General features: G+C 35.6%; 2 protein-coding genes and 1 non-coding gene across 3 annotated transcripts; 1 reads left to right on the top strand and 2 right to left on the bottom strand.

The window, feature by feature from the left end:
* Positions 1–135: 135 nt before the first annotated feature.
* Positions 136–2163, bottom strand: LOC17889245 (glucan endo-1,3-beta-glucosidase 11). The gene is made up of 3 exons (XM_006294317.2): positions 1846–2163; positions 612–1654; positions 136–446 (listed from the first exon to the last, which is right to left on the bottom strand). Exons 1-3 carry the CDS (start codon positions 1907–1909, stop codon positions 387–389), a joined length of 1167 nt encoding a protein of 388 aa, XP_006294379.1. The 5' UTR covers positions 1910–2163; the 3' UTR covers positions 136–386.
* Positions 2164–8953: 6790 nt separating this feature from the next.
* On the bottom strand, positions 8954–9906 carry LOC111831046. Its single transcript, XM_023784556.1, has 3 exons — positions 9568–9906; positions 9258–9490; positions 8954–9173 (listed from the first exon to the last, which is right to left on the bottom strand). Exons 1-3 carry the CDS (start codon positions 9904–9906, stop codon positions 8954–8956), a joined length of 792 nt encoding a protein of 263 aa, XP_023640324.1.
* On the top strand, positions 9588–9690 carry LOC111831267. Its single transcript, XR_002834519.1, has one exon. It is a non-coding gene; the product is annotated as a small nucleolar RNA R71 (small nucleolar RNA).
* Positions 9907–19247: the final 9341 nt, after the last annotated feature.

Raw genomic sequence — 19247 nt, 5'->3', positions numbered from 1 at the left:
ACGCAGAGCACAAAAGCCTGCCAGATTATGAAAGATTTCACTTTTATCTCATAATCTGAAACCGATGTAGATCATGTAGACTAATCAGAAACACAATATCCATAATCCCCTATATCCATTAATTTCCTCTGTATATACTCCAAATAATCTAAAGCAGAGATCCAAATTTATGTATAAACATTGTTGTTTACATAAGATGTATACATATAAGATTGGCCAATGATATTTTTCTGAACATCTCTTGGTTATCATGTACGAAAATTCCAATATACTTGTGCTCCTACCATTTCGTTAGCCTCTCAAACCTAGTAATAATATATCATATTGCTACGAATGTAATACAAAATCCGAGGATCCTAGCACCAAAGCTCACACCATTTCTGCATTTATATCATGAGGAGGACAATCGAGACAAAGATGACCAATGCCGCATAGTAACGGGCTGCCTGCAACAAAACACAGAAGATTGACACATACGATGGTCACTATGCATTTGGTTGAATCTGAATATAAAGTCGGACTGAGATTAAAAGAGAAATATATCATACATAATGGCTATGATCACCAAGCTAAAAATATACTATGGCGTCCTTAATCATAGAATTTCATACCTTTGATGATGAAATGAGTGACTTGGTAGCATCAGACTTTAGACTGTTGAATCCAATGTCATATGATATGGTTCCATCAGGTTTAAACAGTCCAAAATGTGTTTCAGAACTCTTGCCCGGTTTTGAGTTTTCATTGAACAATGCAAAGATATAGGCTTTGAGCACCATTTTCGGTCTAAGAGGTGTTCCTTTCTTCTTCGCAAGCCTTTTCCTGAGGTTATAGTTATAGGTTCTTGCGTTCTCCGGCGTTGCTGCAGGTTCATCTGAATCACCTTTAGAAGCCCACCCAGTTTCAGTGATCATAACCTCCATCTTCTTAAACCCAGCATTTTGCAGCGCCATGTAAGCAGCATCGATCTGAGCATCAAGCATGTTATCATAATGTAGATCGGTTTTTGGGTCATATATCCCTTCCGTTGGCTTGAAAAGAGCATAGTTGATATCAATCTCTTTCGGATTATATGTGTACGCCAGAAAAGGATACGCGTTCAAACAAAAAGGAGAACCAATCTGATGAAAGAACTCCAACAATGGCTTCATGAACTGAACAACATTTTCTTTAAACACACAAGACGATGGCGGGTACGAATCAGCAAACACAGCCTGCGAATGAGCCGTGGTGATCTGCACAGTTTCCTCCAGATTCATTTTCTTCAACGCATTGTACACATTCTTAGCCGCACCAAGTAAAGCACCCGAAAGCTCAGAATCACCGCCTCCAAGAACTTCGTTACCAATCGCTATACCACGGATCCGAGTCTTTGGTAAGAAAGACTGAACATTATCTTTAACCCAAGTGAAAGCATGATCAGAATTTGAACTCATCTCTTTCAAAAACCCATTAGGGAGTCCAATCACAAGGTCTAAACCAGTCCCACTGAAAGCTTCAAGAACAGTATGATCTGCATCGTATATTCGCACATTCCGAATTTTAGCTTGCTTTAGAAGTAACACTACTTTATCCGGAGATGGTATGTTATCAGCAATCCTTCCATAGTTTATCCCATAGGTTCCAACAAATGCTCCTCCTTCAACTCTAAACTCTGGAAACAATAAAACCTTTTACTCAGAACAGTACTCATCACCACAGGAACAAATCATAAGAATCACAAAAGATACCAATTACATCAGGAAAAAACCAGAAAGATCCAATTTTGTTTGATCAATCAACGAAATTAGCAAAACCCAATAGTCTAAATCTCGAATAAGAAGTTGAACAAACACAGAACAGTACCTATCAGGTTGATAAAGAAGACGAAGAGGAAGAAGTTGAGAAGAAGCGACTTAGAACTTCTCATCTGAGAAAAATTATCAGAGAACTATAGAAACAAAGGTTGAAGAAGATGAAGAGGTCATCGAGATGAAACGAGGATCTGATTCGAGAACAAAACCAAAACCCATAAAGAAAAAAGTTTCTTTTTCCAGTAACAAAACTCAAAGGAGACTACAAGAGATTTGATCAAAGCTCGAGGTAGAAGATGATGATGATGATTCTGGGTTTTGGGCTTTTTGAGAGTGATTGAGGTTTTTTCTTTTCTTTTCGTCACTGTCGAATATATGAATAAGAAGTTGAATTTTAAATAAGAGAATAAGATGGAAATTTCGTAGTTGTTAAGGAGATGATGTGGTTGGACGGTGAGTACTAACATTACAGCTAAACTTAGACGTGTATGGACCTCATTGATTCGCCTTTTTGTGTCAAGTGCTTCTTTAGTTTTGTAAAATATGCTTGATTGATTACTAGGGATACTACTTTTTTTTGGTACTTTATGTTTGAAAGAGTTTATAACTTGAGATCCAAAAATTTAAGATTAAGGTTTAGAATTTTAACTATATAACTTAAGTTTAGTGAATTGATCAGTTTTATTTACCCAAGAATTAATAATTAGATTTTATATTATTTAGCTGCTCAAAACCATAGTTATTAGAAACAACACAACTGTGATTAAAAAAAAAAAAAAAAAACAACACGAATTGTTTACAGAAGATAGTTAATTCTTATAGCGTTACTTTTTTCGGAAAAAAAAATTTTAGTTGAAAGTCGATGAATTTAAATTAAGAAAATAGAAATTAAGTGTTTTATACATATTATAAGGAAATTAGTTTAAAAACGCTCTCAGACACTCTTCTCGAGACTTCTAAATGAAGAAAAGAGTTTAAAAAAAAGTAGATCTTGACTCTTTTTACTTCCAATTTAGGCAATTTCTGCCCCTTCCGCCGGACCCAGGGGATCCTCTGCCTCTCCGATGGTTTCTTCACAGCTCTTGTATACTTCCCCTGTTTACCAAAGGATCGAAGGAGGGTTTCAATCCCTTTCTGTTTGTTCTTTCCAATTAATTCCAACGGGGGAGACATACTTTAAACTTGCCCTCTGGCCCTCTCTGAGCTAGTGCGAGTGATATTCCCATAGTGAGCTGACTTTGGCTATCAAACCCTTCTCTCTGAACCTGCTATCGTTTCAGAAGTTTCCCTCTCTACTGTACAAAGCACCACATAAGTAAGATTGCCACAAATCCTTGTTAAAGTTACTATGACACAAATCCTTGTTTTTTATTTTACATCTACATAATTTTTTTGTGTTGAGCAATATGTTTCACAGTTCATCCAAAAAGTATTTCTTACTTTATATTAATATATTGACTAATTATTATGATGGAAAATGTCATTCTTTAAGCAACATAATTATTATAGTGGTGTTTGTACCAAATTCTTTGGTGATTTGTATTGCTGTTGCTGGGATCTTCATTTGTCGTCATAAAAACTAATTGATTCCTAATTTAATTTATATATGTACTCTATATTCACAACTTAAAACAATATGTATTTGCATCATATATGAATAAAAGTATTTAATTTGACAAAAAATTATGACCTCATCCTAGTTCTATGATACCATTACAATATATTAAAAACAGCAAAAGAACATCCAAATCAAATCTACTATTGGCGTCTCTGAGGCAGGCATCCTCCATTACTACTTGGTGTCTCTCTTTGATCACCATCACGTCTCTTCTTCAAACAAAGTTTCAGGATTCTTGATACTAGGATTTTGCTATCAATTTCTCTAGAGTACTATCATGTCATTGCAGTACAATAGGTATCAATCCAATCAGGTGTGATGCTAGCAATCAAGATATATCGGAAATGATTAAGTCAAGCAAGCATAAATGATTTTTGGTTTTCAGTGATCCTAAGCGAACATGTTAAACATGCGATAAATGTAAGGCTGTAAAACGTAGACTACCATACATAAGCTAAAACGTAACGATTATTGATACTGACAAGAAAACAAAGCAGAACAAGTAAATAACAAGAGAATTAAACAGAAAACACAAATGGATAGAAAATCCCGAGGATGAGGTTATTGATGTAGGTGGAGTATGCTAATCTACTTCGAGTGTTTATCAAACTGCAAACATTCTAATCCCTAGACAATGAACTTCTAATACTAGTCAATTCAATCTCTTGGCAGAAACTATCAAGTTTACATCACTTCCTAATCTCAATTCTCATTGATGAAACATGTAGTAAACATGCATAAAGAAACAGCTCATTAATGTCAATAAACATCTTAGACAACCAATCTCTTGGGCTAAGCATGTAAATCTCTGGCACTAGTTGGTTCAGACATTTCATCATATACCTTTCGGGTATGAAATGTCTATGACCCAGTTCCAATTGATCAGAGAAGAACTAGCTAATCAAACTCTAATACAGAAGGGAATCAAAACGAATCTAACATAAACACTCTAGCAAACTAACATCCTCCACCTAATCTATCCCATCCTCAAGAACCCTAACACTACTCAGACGCAGAAATCATGTTAATCTAACATAAACACTCTAGCAAACTAACATCCTCCACCTAATCTATCCCATCCTCAAGAACCCTAACACTACTCAGACGCAGAAATCATGTTAAACATCATCAAACACGAATCGTTCAAAACATGCATAATAATAAAGATGACAGGAAGAGTAACAACAATGATTCAAGAACTAGTTGCAAAATTTCAATAACTCAAAAGAAATATGAATTACAATTTTCTTGATTGTTTGGTGGCTAACAACAAAAACCTAATAAAAACTCGATCCCTTGGGCAAACCAAATGAGACCTATTTATAAAAATGTTTGGGAAAACCTTAAAACATAAAACGACAACGTAAAAGCGGTTTAAAAGTTGTAATGGCCCTGTCGGTCGAGTGAGCATGTCGAGTAACACTTAATTTCTTCTCTGCATCATTTCATACTCGACCGTGTATCTTGAGTGAACGTATCGAGTGATCTGTGAAATCATCAGCTACTTCTTTTCTTTGCTCGATCATGTCACTCGAGTGTGTGCATCGAGTGACAGGTGGTTCTGCTTCGCGTCCCTTCTGCTCGATCTGCTACTCGATCGTATACATATGCTGCTCACTCGATCGTCGATGTATTTGCAATGTATCTCTGCTGCCTACTCGATCATCCTACTCGATCGTGTGCCTGTCGAGTGATACTTGTTCCTCTGCTCTGTGATGCATGTCTGCTTAGTACCTGAAACACTCCAATATGCGAATGTATGCAAGATGTGCATGACATGCACAAAACCTACCTAAGTATGCAAAACATGCAAAAGTGATCAATATGATGCGAACCAACAAGTGAATGATGCTGAAAAGATGATGAATGCATGCCCAAAAAGTGATGAAATACAGACTTATCAACTCCCCCAAACTTAGTCTTTGCTTGCCCTCAAGCAAAGCAAAAGAAACAAAGTGGAAGAGAGGGTTGAAAATGGGGTCTCAGAACCTGTAACTTGCAAGATAGAGCAGTTAAAATCAATGTCCTGGTTGCTAAGTCTTTGATGCATGCTGAGAGAACTTTACTTAAACACTTTAGACAAACTCATCAAATCCGAAACTGATTATATCCCTTGATCTACACATGCATTCCAAATCATTCATTCCTTTTAACATTCATTACTCAAGAATATGAATCTGGTTGTGCAAGGCTTAACAAACTCACTTGGCTAGGCAGAAAAAGGATTTGAGAATCAAGAGGGTTTAAACAATTTCAGGACAAGGATCTCTCAATGAATGGATTGAGCTTTAGGGAGAATGCTAAAGGTAAGGACCAACAAATGCATACAGGAATAAAACGTTGACTACCCAATGGTTCCCAAGTGCTTACTCCTAATCATCTAAACCCGAATGATTCCTATGTCTACCTTTCAACATCAATCCCATTTTTTTTCTTTTTGCATTAAGAGAAGTTTCTTATCAATACTAGTGGATAGGGGGTTTCGTCCTTACTATGGTTCTGTTTTCTTCTTATGTTATAAAACATCAAAACTTTTTCTCTTTCTTTACATCCCATAACCATTCTCTGTATATCATGCTATCTTCATAAAAATCAATCACTAGAGTATAAACTTCTAGAAAAACATTCTCATCCTAAGGACACAACGTTTTTTGTTTCTCTTCTTGCTTTCCACAATCATTCCAATCCTAAACCCAAGTAAGAATCCAGACCTAGTCCTATCTGATTTGAAAGTGAAAAGCAGAACTACTCAAGATTTTAATCATGTCGGCTCATACCTAACACGTTCTCCCCAAGCATAATCCGGTAAAAGACCTACCACTCAAAAATTATCAATTGGCTTGAAAGAAAAGGATGTGGGTATGGCAAACTGATCAAAAGAAATATCAACTACTTGGATCAACAAGAGTGGTGAAAGGAGGAAGATGATCCAAATATGTATATGGTGACCATGAGCATGCAAGCAAAACACAACCAGATTTTTGCAAGTCAAGATTAAGTTCTTATAAGGTAAGAAATGAGATCATACCACAACATGCTTCAACCAAGTTCAAGAATGCTCTTCATGAATTCCAAGTTTGTTTCAGACTTATTTCAAGTTCAATCATCATGCATCAAAGAGCTAAATACCAGGGCATTGATCTCAACTAGTGAATCATAGCAAGTTAACAAGGTGTAAATCATCATCGCCCCCTATGCTAATGCAACAGTCCTACATGAAATAATCTAGACTCAATCCTAGTATGCAAATGCAAGCTACATGATCACTCTGTTTTTAAAGATTTTTTTCTGAAAACTTTTCAAATTTTTAGGAGTTTTCAATGCATATATATGAATGCAAATTATATGCTAAAAATACGAAATAAAAAAAGAGAACACAACATCAAATGTCATCCCAAACCCTCCCCCAAACTTAAATTACACAGTCCCTTGTGTAATAAAAATTTGAGAGTTGGTTTGAGAATCAAACAAACAAAAGTATGAAAATGCAATGGTATATACAAATGAAGGTTTGGAGTGGTACCTTACTGAAAATAACAGTCCAGGTATGTAGTCATGGACTCGCTTGTATAAGGGCCTGGTGCAGACTGCACAGGAGGAGCCTCTACTAGTTGCTCAACGTTCTGCTCGACCGGATCCTCAACATGATGTACAACCGGATCCCTAGGATCTTCAAAATAATACGCTCCTGGATCAACAGTCCGGTCTTCAATGAGATGCTTGTCTGGATTCATAGTCAAATCCTCAACGTGATGCTCGCCTTTGCTTTCCGCCTTGCTGCATTCTTCTTTTTCCTTTTCTCTTTCTTCTTGCTGTCCCTAAGATCATGGGAAGATTGTCTTAGAGGAGAGAAAGAAACATTGTGCCCTATAGTCATAAGCGGAATGTCTTGATGGAGAAGGAGTTCTATTGCGTGCTAGTACATCACTCGTGGACGAACATATATGAACATGTCTGACGTCCTGACCAACATAAAACCAAAAACAAAAATCAAAATAACAAGAAATCCTAAGCAGTATTTACAGGGATAACTTTGGGATTTCCTCCCAAATGAGCTTGTTTAAAGTCACTAAGCTTGACTGTTTATGCCTTTTAGGCTTAAGGAGGCTCATAGAGAGGTGTTGAAGCACCCTCTATTCTTAGAGATTTCATTCCTCCTCTTTTTCCTAGGTCAATATCACAGGATCTGCTGCTCATCTTTACACTCACACTCTGTCTCCTTGGACAAGGACCATTGATTTTTCTTTTGAATTTCTTGATTTGCCCACCCATTTGCTTGACCATAGTTGTTAACCTTTTCACTGAATCTTTCAAAACATTGATAATTCGAAGTTCTAAACAACCATCCGATGAGGGATCCATAGATTCTTTGACACCTTGCTTGAGTATTTGCTTAGTTGAGTCATCTTCAGTGGAGAAAGTGTGCCCATCAACTGTTGGCGTACTCAAGACGTCCTTGATATCAAACTTCATCTTGAAGTTTTTACCCGGATTGAGATCAATCATCCCTTTTCCGACATCAATGATTGCTCCTGCTGTAGCTAAGAATGGTCTTCCTAGGATGAGTGGATCTTGAGGCTCATCATCCATCTCCAAAACAATGAAGTCAGTTGGTACTTCTACTTCACCAATCTTTACTGGGAGATCTTCCAACAAGCCATATGGAACCCTAACCGTTCTGTCTGCCAAGATGAGGGATAGGTTGCAGGTTTTGTATTGTGTAAAACCTAACCTTCTAGACACAGAGAGAGGCATGAGACTAACTGACGCTCCTAGGTCACAGAGAGACCTACTGAAAGATAGTGGACCTTTTGTGCAAGGCAAAGTAAATGAACCAGGATCTTCTAGCTTCTTTGGGATAACCTCTTTATGGACAATGGCACAACACTCATGGTTAACTGATTTTACTCTCTCATCTTCCTCAGCTTTCTCCTCAGCATCTTTAGTTATTTCCTTCTTCTCTTGAATCCTTCCCAATAGGACCTCTTTCAAGATTTTATTGTAAGACAGAATCTTTGCATGAGCATCTACCAAAGCTTTTGTTAGTTCAGTCCCTTCGAGTGTGTCGAGCAGTCCTTTATACTTCTCCATTATTTTTTTCTTGAATCTTTCAGGGAATGGTAATGGAGGCGTGTAGGGTGGAGGAATGTAACGTGGTTCCTTACTCTTTGGAACATCATGTTTTACCATGGCAGGTGGATCATGATCGACTTTGATTAGTTGTGTGGAATCTTCATTTGGAGAAAAATCCTCCCCATCTAGATCCTCACTGTCCGCAGTGATATCCATAAAACTTTTTTGTAATAGGTAACTCTCTTAAGGTGATGGCATGGGATGTTGCAAACTCTTTGGGGTTGTGGACGGCTTTCCCTGGGAGTTGTCCTGAAGAAGTAGATGCATTCTTGCTTTCCAGGTGAAGCATTCTAGAGGTCAAGGCTTCAATCTTGAGATTGAGAGCATTGTATGTGTAGTCCATCTTATTATTCATCTCTGCAAACTTCTTAGCAGACTCTATAGATCCACTTGTCTGTCCTTGCAATAACTATTGCAGCATGTTTTTCATGTCATGATCTGGTGCCTGAGGTGGCGGAGCTTTTTGAGGTTGGAATCCTGGTGGTGGTCCAGTTGGAGATTGGTAACCTTGCTGAAACTGTTGTTTGGGCACATAACCTTGGTTGTAAGGCACAAATAACTTGTTTTGCCCCTGCTGCTGTGGTGGAGGTGGATATACTTGGTCTTGTGGATTTGCAACGTTAGTGGTCCTATAAGACATATTGGGGTTTTGCTTATAGGAGTTGTATCCTGTGTTGTATCCACCTTGATTCTGTACATAGCTTATCTCCTACGAATGTTCTCCCTCCCCATCTGGAATCTGGAAAGGGTATTCTTCAGAGACGAAATGGACATTCCTTTGCTGGCTCATCAAGAGTCTGTCCAGCTTATCATTCACAGCTTTCATCTCCTTCTTGTACTTCTCATCAAGATCTGTGCTTGCCCTGATGGTTCTATCATAGTCTTCATTGTAGCTGCCATCAGATTGGGCTAGTTTCTCAACAAGCTCCCAACCATCGTAGACGTCCTTGTTCAGAAAGTTGCCGTTGCTGGCAGTGTCAAATAACATCCTGATCTTTGGAAGAACGCTCCGGTAGAGATTACTGAGGAGAGACTCTTTGCTGAAGCCATGGTGGGGACACTGAGACTGATAACTTTTGAAGCGCTCCCAGCTTCACAGAGTGTTTCACCATTCTTCTGAGTGAACCCAGAAATCTCATTGCGCAGACGTGCAGTTCTGGAGTTTGAGAAGAACTTGGCAAGAAATGACTGGTTGCATTGTTCCAGGGAGGTGATAGATCCATGAGGTAGAGTTTTCTCCCATTGATGCGCTTTGTCACCCAGAGAGAATGGGAAGAGTCGGAGCTTAAAACCATCCTCACTGACCCCGTTGATCTTGGTGAGACGATCAAACTCATCGAGGTGATCCAGGGGGTCTTCCATAGACAGACCATGAAATTTATTATGCTGGACCATGGAGATCAGACCACTCTTGATCTCAAAGTTGTTGTTCTGCACGGCTGGAGGCACTACACCCTGACGATGGGTATGGTTGCGTGGAGCATCACCAGCTCCAATCCGTGTAGGTGCCCGTGGTGGAGGAGGTTGTGAATGTTTTCCATCTCCACTTGTGGTGGTGTAACTCTATTACGTTGCTGTCTTGATGCAGGTACCAAGCGATCAATATGGTCGGAGGGCTGGAACAAGTTGTCTGTGCCTTGCGACCGTGTGTGCATACAAATCAAATCAACTTAGCTCGCGAGACGGTTGAGTGTGTCAGTCGAATAGGAGCAGTTGGGCAAGAGTTGTACCTGAAGCAATAGACAAACAGAAAGAACAGAATGAGTAACTGTACTGAATGTTGAGTAAAAACTTGATCTTAGCAAGTCTGAAATCTTAAATGTAACAAACAAACACCCAAATGGCAGCGGCGCCAAATTGATACTAGGATTTTGCTATCAATTTCCCTAGAGTACTATCATGTCATTGCAGTACAATAGGTATCAATCCAATCAGGTGTGATGCTAGCAATCAAGATATATCAGAAATGATTAAGTCAAACAAGCATTAATGATTTTTGGTTTTCAGTGATCCTAAGTGAACATGTTAAACATGCGATAAATGTAAGGCTGTAAAACGTAGACTACCATGCATAAGCTAAAACGTAACGATTATTGATACTGACAAGAAAACAAAGCAGAACAAGTAAATAACAAGAGAATTAAACAGAAAGCACAAATGGATAGAAGCTCCCGAGGATGAGGTTATTGATGTAGGTGGAGTATGCTAATCTACTTCGAGTGTTTATCAAACTGCAAACATTCTAATCCCTAGACAATGAACTTCTAATACTAGTCAATCCAATCTCTTGGCAGAAACTATCAAGTTTACAACACTTCCTAATCTCAATTCTCATTGATGAAACATGTAGTAAACATGCATAAAGAAACAGCTCATTAATGTCAATAAACATCTTAGACAACCAATCTCTTGGGCTAAGCATGTAAATCTCTGGCACTAGTTGGTTAAGACATTTCATCATATACCTTTCGGGTATGAAATGTCTATGACCCTGTTCCAATTGATCAGAGAAGAACTAGCTAATAAAACTCTAATTAATCCAGAAGGGAATCAAAACGAATCTAACATAAACACTCTAGCAAACTAACATCCTCCACCTAATCTATCCCATCCTCAAGAACCCTAACATTACTCAGATGCAGAAATCATGTTAAACATCATCAAACACAAATCGTTTAAAACATGCTTAATAATAAGGATGATAGGAAGAGTAACAACAATGATTCAAGAACTAGTTGCAAAATCTCAATAACTCAAAAGAAATATGAATTACAATTTTCTGGATTGTTTGGTGGCTAACAACAAAAACCTAATAAAAACTCGATCCCTTGGGCAAACCAAATGAGACCTATTTATAACAATGTTTGAGAAAACTTTAAAACATAAAACGACAACGTAAAAGCGGTTTAAAAGTTGTAATGGCCCTGTCGGTCGAGTGAGCGTGTCGAGTAACACTTAATTTCTTCTCTGCATCATTTCATACGTATCTCGAGTGAATGTGTCGAGTGATCTATGAAATCATCAGCTACTTCTTTGCTTTGCTCGATCATGTCACTCGAGTGTGTGCATCGAGTGACAGGTGGTTCTGCTTCGCGTCCCTTCTGCTCGATCTGCTACTCGATCGTATACGTCTGCTGCTCACTCGATCGTCGATGTATTTGCAATGTATCTCTGCTGCCTACTCGAACATCCTACTCGATCGTGTGCATGTCGAGTGATACTTGTTCCTCTGCTTTGTGCTGCATGTCTGCTTAGTACCTGAAACACTCCAATATGCGAATGTATGCAAGATATGCATGACATGCACAAAACCTACCTAAGTATGCAAAACATACAAAAGGTGATCAATATGATGCGAACCAACAAGTGAATGATGCTGAAAAGATGATGAATGCATGCTCAAAAAGTGATGAAATACAGACTTATCAATTCTCCTTCCACATCACATCCATATTCTCCTTTATTGCTTTGAAGCTTTCTTCTTAAATGTATTGTATGTGAATGTTTGTGAAGGTTAATAGTACTCTCTCTTCTCACCACCTTCTTTTTGTTCTTTTTCTATTTCTCTTTTGCTCATCTCTCACCAATCTTTTGCCCCCAGATTTGCTTCCTTTAATCAAAACCTCTATAAGATGCAATAAGATCAAAACCTTTACGTATGTGTTTTTTTTTTTTATGTCGTTGATCAAAAATTTTGTTTTACACATGAAATTATCTAATCGATAAAAATTGACACGATCACGTTAGTTACTAGTTTTGAAAACTAAATTTATTTAAGAAGATAACTATTAAAGTATACCGCTTTGAGAAAGATAGTTTTATATACTATTTAAGTAGATAGTATAACAAAAGTTAATAGCTGAAATAAAACTGGACATATATTATTCTTTCTTGGAGATTTCAAATATCTTAGTTTCACATAACCAAAATGTACACAATTGAATATGTTATAATTAATTCACAAATAAAAATTTAATTTGAAACAAAACATAGCCATTCTAATCACATAAACATGCACCAATAAACTAAGCAGGATGAAATAATATTTATTTGTTAGCTTTTTAACTTAATAAAAAGAAAAAAACATACTTTCTTGAATAAAAGTTCTAGCACTTACAATGCTTAATTATGCTACGAACATCTTCTTTTAGCTTTGGGAGTTAGGACGTATATTAAACATCGGAGTTGTGTCTTCTTTATGATTTATGAACTCTAATGTAATTGAATCTCCTATGTTTATGCCATTCACCTTACATAATTTTTTCCAACCAAATCCAATAGCTATTGTTTCATCTCTTTATGTTCGAAATCCCCACAAAATCATCTTAGCTTTACCCACAATAGTTATCTTGATAAGCTCATCAATGTTGTTATCTCTAATGTATTTACATGGAAGAATCTACCAAAGATTTCAAGAAACACACACCAAATAGTTTAGTGATTAGAATTCAAGATAGAAACTGTAACAACCCGCCACGTGGGACCCAACTGCTGGCACTGCAGCACATCGACCATAACCTCTATCCTGTGTGCCCAATCTGACCCGCAGCCCTCTGGCCCACCATGTAAGTTATTGGTGCGCTGGCGCTGCACCGCATCGACCCTAACTGCATCGACCCTAACCTTTAATAAGATTTGTTATTAAAGTGATAATAAATTGATATAAAAGGTAAAATTATTTGCTACTAATAGAATCTAAACAAAATTTGGTTTAGCTAGATTCCGTAAAAGACTACAAATAAAAACCAAAACTCATGTAAAACAAATAGAATAGGTACATAATTTTGATCGTATTTATGATTAGCTATTGTATTTGTGATTTCTATAGAGTGGAATTTTTAATAGCGAAAAACTTGCTTCTGCAAACAATGCTTGTATAGCCATTGGAGAATTAGCATACAAGGTAACAACAACATGTTGCTTATTCTCGATGTATGCTTGAAGTTTCTAGCTAAGTACAAACTCGTGAATGATAAGAGCTCAATATATATTTCAGTTTGGTCACGAAGTCCCACCAATTGTGACCCTTGTTCTTCCAACCTTGTTCTACTCACTTTCTTTTAAGTAGCTTTCTTCTTATTTCCTTTTAGTTTCTTCTTGATCACCAAATTTCTGCGTAAATTTCTTCATGTTTGCATTTGCTATCTCTATAACCAAATTATGCTCCATTTTTCTCTGAGGTAATTATCCTTGTTTTTGGTGTCTTTATTTGATAACCATATAATCTCCATGATGTTTTCGCGTGCATCTTATCCACTTTGTCTTCAGTTAAATTTTCAACTGGTGTATGCTCCATTATTGTTTGGTGTCTCACTTTGATCACTATCACGACTCTTCTTCGAATAACGTTTCAGAATTCTCCTTTCACAACTCCTTTGTCGTTTCGGAGCTTTCTTCTTAAACGTACCGTATGTGAATGCTTGTGAAGGTTAATGGTGCTCTCTCTTGTCACCACCTTATTTTCTACTTTTTCTATTTCTCTTTCTCTCCTCTCGAGACAATCTTTTGCCTCCAGATTTTCTGCCGTTAATCAAAAACACCATTAACCTCTCTACTTGTAAATGTGCATCAATAACGGAGACTCTATAAGATTCTTCACCATCTCAACCAACGAATCTCTTAACCACACATCAAAACTTCAGCTTAGATATGTGTTGTATCATTGTTCTTCTTGCAAATTCTGCTTGGATATGTGTTGTGTTGCAATTTTTTATTTGAATGCTCACGATTACCAACTCTTTTATCCCCAAGACTCTATTGTTTTACAGTTAATGTTGACAGACTGATGAGAGATCAAAACCCTTACGTATGTTTTCGGAAAGGGTCTATCATTTAATATTATATATAGGTTACTTTTTAATTAGATTTTTTTATTTATATCGTTAATCAATAATTTTGTTTTACACATGAAAAAATATCTACTCGATAAAATTGACACGATTTAGTTACTAGTTTTGGAAACTAATTTTTATTAATAAGATAACTAATTAAGATATAACACTTTGAGAAATATAGTTTTGTATACTATTTAAGTAGACATTATGATAGTTTTGTATCATATTTAAGTAGATAGTATAACAAAAGTTAATTATTAGCAAAAACTGAACTTGGTAAATATTTTTCAATTGTGGAGATTTCAAATATTTTAGTTTCACGTAAACCAAAATGTACACAGTTGAATATTTCTGAATAAATTCTTAAATAATGTTTAATCCGAAACAAAACATGGCCATTCTAATATCATACATGCACCATTAAACTAAACATGATGAAATCATATTTATTTGCTAGCTTTTTAACTTAATAAACAAAAAAAAACAATGAATTTTCTTTAATAAAACTTCTAATAATTACAATGGTTAATTATGTTACATACATCTTTTTGGACTCGGGACTTAGGACGTATCCTAAACACCGGAGTTGTGTCTTCATCTTGATTTCTGAACTCTAGAGTAGATGAATCTCCTATGTTTATGCCAATCGCCTTACATAAATTTTCCAACCAACTCCTATAGCTATTATTCAATCTCTTGATATTTGAAATCCCGACCACATCGTCTTAGCTTTACCCACAATAGTTATCTTGGGAAGTTAATATTTTTTGTTATCTCTCATTTATTTACATGGAAGAATCTGCAAAAAAAATCAATAAAAACATACCAAATAGTTTAGTGATTAGAATTCAAGATAGAAACTAACCCACTTTTGGAAAAGAGTTTTGGTTGATCCTAAACTCACTAGTTTACAGCCTTCAACATCTTCAAGTGTGAGTGTTAGTTTCAAGACATGATGTTGGTTTTCTACAGATGAAACCTCTTTGTCTGCAATGTTGTTCTCGTCTTCCTCGCAAGCTTGTGGACAATACCTTTCTTGCCTTTTATCACATACAAAAAATATACTAGATGTACATAAAAACCTCAGTATATGATTTGAATGTTTCTTAATCAACTCCAGTATGAAGGATTCACCAATTTGCAATCCATTAGCTAAAATAAAATCTTTCCATCCTTATCCGAAGTTCATTCTTCCCCTTCCATCTTGTAGAAGCCTTACCATCATCGTTCTACCATCTTTTCCCAACAAACTTATCTCTCCAGTTTTGTTCACGCCATAGGTTCTCATGAATGACAATGGTAAAACTTGTACATCATTAAAATGTAGAATTCATCATATTCAAGTATCATTAATAAATCTAACTAACGATAAAAAACAAGAGTTAATTAATGAAACTTATAAATCTAATTTTGTATTGGCCATCATCTGTTAGTTGTTGAATAATGTATTTTCTATAGTCTAGGAACTACAATTCTCCACATCTTTAATAATTTCTCCTGTCTCCAAATCTGTACAAAACATAATTAACAAATTAAACTATGGAATGTATCAGCCATGAAAGAACACTTTCTTCAAAAAAAAAAAAAAACAAGAATGAATGTTTTTTCTTTATTTTAGGATTACAAATGCATGGAATCAAACTTATATATCAAAATGAAAACCATATGATATAAATAGGAAACAAAGAAAACCCATGACTAACAAATATGGAAAAACTCGTAATATATGAATCAAATCCATCAACCCCAATATCTTTGAATATCCTTATTTTTAATTTTGATTTACAGAATCCGAATACAATTTGGTATAGCTAGTTAGCTTCAACAAAAGCAATGTAAATCAAAACACAAGATAAAACAAATAGAACAAATAGATAATAAGTTTAAGTTTCGTTTCTGTTTAATTTTGGGCCCATTTTTGTATATATTTTAACAAATATATATTGGCCATGGACTTTGGTATAAGTTTTGTTATAAAAGTGATAATAAATTGATACTATAGGTAAAATTATTTGCTACTACCAAGTGTTAATAGCTCAATTGGTAAAGATCACTGGCAAAAGCTTAGAGGTCATTGGTTCGAGTAGCGCTTGGGACGAAACCATATAACATGCTCTGGTTTCGGCCTTGAGGGGATGTATGGGCTTGGTCCAGAACCTCTTTCATTATTCAAAAACAAAATTATTTGCTACAAATAGAATCCAAACAAAATTTGGTTTAGCTAGCTTCAGTAAAAGAGTACAAATATGAACCAAAACACACGTAAAACAAATAGAATAGGTACATAATTTTGATTGTATTAATGATTAACTATTGTATTTGTGATTTCTATACAGTAGAAACTTTAATAGCAAAAAACTTGCTTCTGCAAACAATGCTTGTATAGCCATTGGAGAATTAGCATACAAGGTAACAACAACATGTTGCGTATTCTCGATGTATGCTTGAAGTTTCTAGCTAAGTACAAACTTGTGAGTGATAAGAGCTCAATATATATTTCAGTTTGGTCACGAAGTCCCACCAATTGTGACCGATGTTGTCTCTTCCTTGGGCACAATTATTCAATATAGAGAGGTGACTCTAGCAGCCTGTTAAATCCATTTTTTTTTGCCATGTATAACTATGCCTTTTAATCTCTGGTGAATAAGGCAAAATTTTTGAGGAATGCAATTACTTTATCTGAACACAAGCCAATTGACCTATCTGTTAACAGTGCAATTACCTTGGGATACTAGCACGTGTTCGTACAAACCTCTTTCCACCACACTTGAAGTACTTTATGGAGAGCAAAAAGACTCTAAATACAAAATAAAAAGTTTCCTAACGTTTCCAATGTCAAATATACTATTCTAAATGATACAATACAAATAGATGGAATATTCTATGAAACATATGTAAGTACCATTTAATGTTGTGTATGGCTTGTTGTCCGATTGATCTAGTGACAACAACACATTGACTTGTGTCTCTTCATACTTAGTGAATGTTCAGTGTAACAGAACAAATAGAAACGTCAGGACCTACACGTTGTAACTCTGAAAATCAGTTATCGACCAACACTACCCCTTAATTGAGTGTCGGTCTTACACTAAGCTTCCTTCTTAGTTCGTCAAAGCTTTCAATTTCAAAGGAGTAGAATGATATTTACAGCCACGTTCACGTCCCTTATTCTTCCAACCTTCTTCTACTCACTTTCTTTTAAGTAGCTTTCTTCTTATTTCCTTTTATTTTCTTCTTGATCACCAAATTTCTGCGTAAATTTCTTCATGTTTGCATTTGCTATCTCTATAACCGAATTATGCTCCATTTTTCTCCGAGGTAATTATCCTTGTTTTTTGGTGTCTTTCTTTGATCACCATAACGTCTCCATGATGTTTTACCCGTGCATCTTATCCACTTTGTCTTCAGTTAAATTTTCAACTGGTGTATACTCCATTATTGTTTGGTCTCTCACTTTGATCACCATCACGACTCTTCTTCGAACAACGTTTCAGAATTCTCCTTGCACAACTCCTTTGTCGCTTTGGAGCTTTCTTCTTAAATGTACCGTATGTGAATGCTTGTGAAGGTTAATGGTGCTCTCTCTTGTCACCACCTTATTTTCTACTTTTTCTATTTCTCTTTCTCTCCTCTCGAGACAATCTTTTGCCTCCAGATTTTCTGCCGTTAATCAAAAACACCATTAACCTCTACTTGTAAATGTGCATCAATAACAGAGACTCTATAAGATTCTTCACCATCTCAAGCAACGAATTTCTTAACCACACATCAAAACTTCAGCTTGGATATGTGTTGTATCATTGTTCTTCTTGCAACTTCTGCTTGGATATGTGTTGTGTTGCAAATTTTTATTTGAATGCTCACGATTATCAACTCTTTCTATCCCCAAGACTCTAATGTTTTACAGTTAATGTTGATAGACTGATGAGAGATCAAAACCCTTACGTATGTTTTCGGAAAGGGTCTATCATTTAATATTATATATAGCTTATTTTTAACTAGATTTTTTTATTTATATCGTTGATCAATAATGTTTCTTTACTCATGAAAAAATATATGATCGATAAAATTGACACGATCACGTTAGTTACTAGTTTTGGAAACTAATTTTTATTAATAAGATAACTAAATAAGATATAACACTTTGAGAAAGATAGTTTTGTATATTATTAAAGTAGACAGTATGATAGTTTTGTATCCTATTAAAGTAGATAGTATAACAAAAGTTAATTAATAGCTAAAATAGAACTTGGTAAATATTTTTCTATTCTGGAGATTTCAAATATTTTAATTTCACGTAAACCAAAATGTACACAATTGAATATTTCAGAATAAATTTTTAAATAATATTTAATCCGAAACAAAACATGGCCATTCTAATATCATAAACATGCACCATTAAACGATACATGATGAAATCATATTTATTTGCTAGCTTCTTAACTTAATATACGAAAAAAACAATGAATTTTCTTTAATAAAACTTCTAATAATTACAATGGTTAATTATGTTACATACATCTTTGTAGACTCGGGACTTAGGACGTATCCTAAACACCGGAGTTGTGTCTTCATCTTGATTTCTGAACTTTAAAGTAGATGAATCTCCTATGTTTATGCCAATCACCTTACATAGATTTTCCAAAACAAACTCCTATAGCTATTATTCAGTCTCTTGATATTTGAAATCCCGACCACATCGTCTTAGCTTTACCCACAATAGTTATCTTGGGAAGTTAATATTTTTTGTTATCTCTCATTTATTTACATGGAAGAATCTGCAAAAAAATTAAATAAAAACACACCAAATAGTTTAATGATTAGAATTCAAAATAGAAACTAACCCACTTTTGGAAAAGAGTTTTGGTT

This window comes from Capsella rubella, unplaced genomic scaffold (genome assembly GCF_000375325.1).
Source record: "Capsella rubella cultivar Monte Gargano unplaced genomic scaffold, Caprub1_0 scaffold_4, whole genome shotgun sequence".
NCBI classification, from domain to species: domain Eukaryota; kingdom Viridiplantae; phylum Streptophyta; class Magnoliopsida; order Brassicales; family Brassicaceae; genus Capsella; species Capsella rubella.
The sequence above is the reverse complement of the archived record's forward strand: the minus strand, read 5'-3'. Positions and strand labels throughout refer to the sequence as shown.

Bases quoted from the DNA above. Each gene is read 5' to 3' on its own strand.
- LOC17889245 (XM_006294317.2), bottom strand. From the start codon at position 1,909: ATGAGAAGTTCTAAGTCGCTTCTTCTCAACTTCTTCCTCTTCGTCTTC. The intron at 1,655-1,845 runs GTACTGTTCTGT...TATTGTTTCCAG, and splicing joins CTTCTTTATCAACCTGATAG to AGTTTAGAGTTGAAGGAGGA. The intron at 447-611 runs GTATGAAATTCT...GTTTTGTTGCAG, and splicing joins CACTCATTTCATCATCAAAG to GCAGCCCGTTACTATGCGGC.
- LOC111831046 (XM_023784556.1), bottom strand. From the start codon at position 9,906: ATGGAAGACCCCCTGGATCACCTCGATGAGTTTGATCGTCTCACCAAG. The intron at 9,491-9,567 runs GTAATCTCTACC...TTTCTGAACAAG, and splicing joins CAGCAAAGAGTCTCTCCTCA to GACGTCTACGATGGTTGGGA. The intron at 9,174-9,257 runs GTAGGAGATAAG...TATGTCTTATAG, and splicing joins GATGGGGAGGGAGAACATTC to GACCACTAACGTTGCAAATC.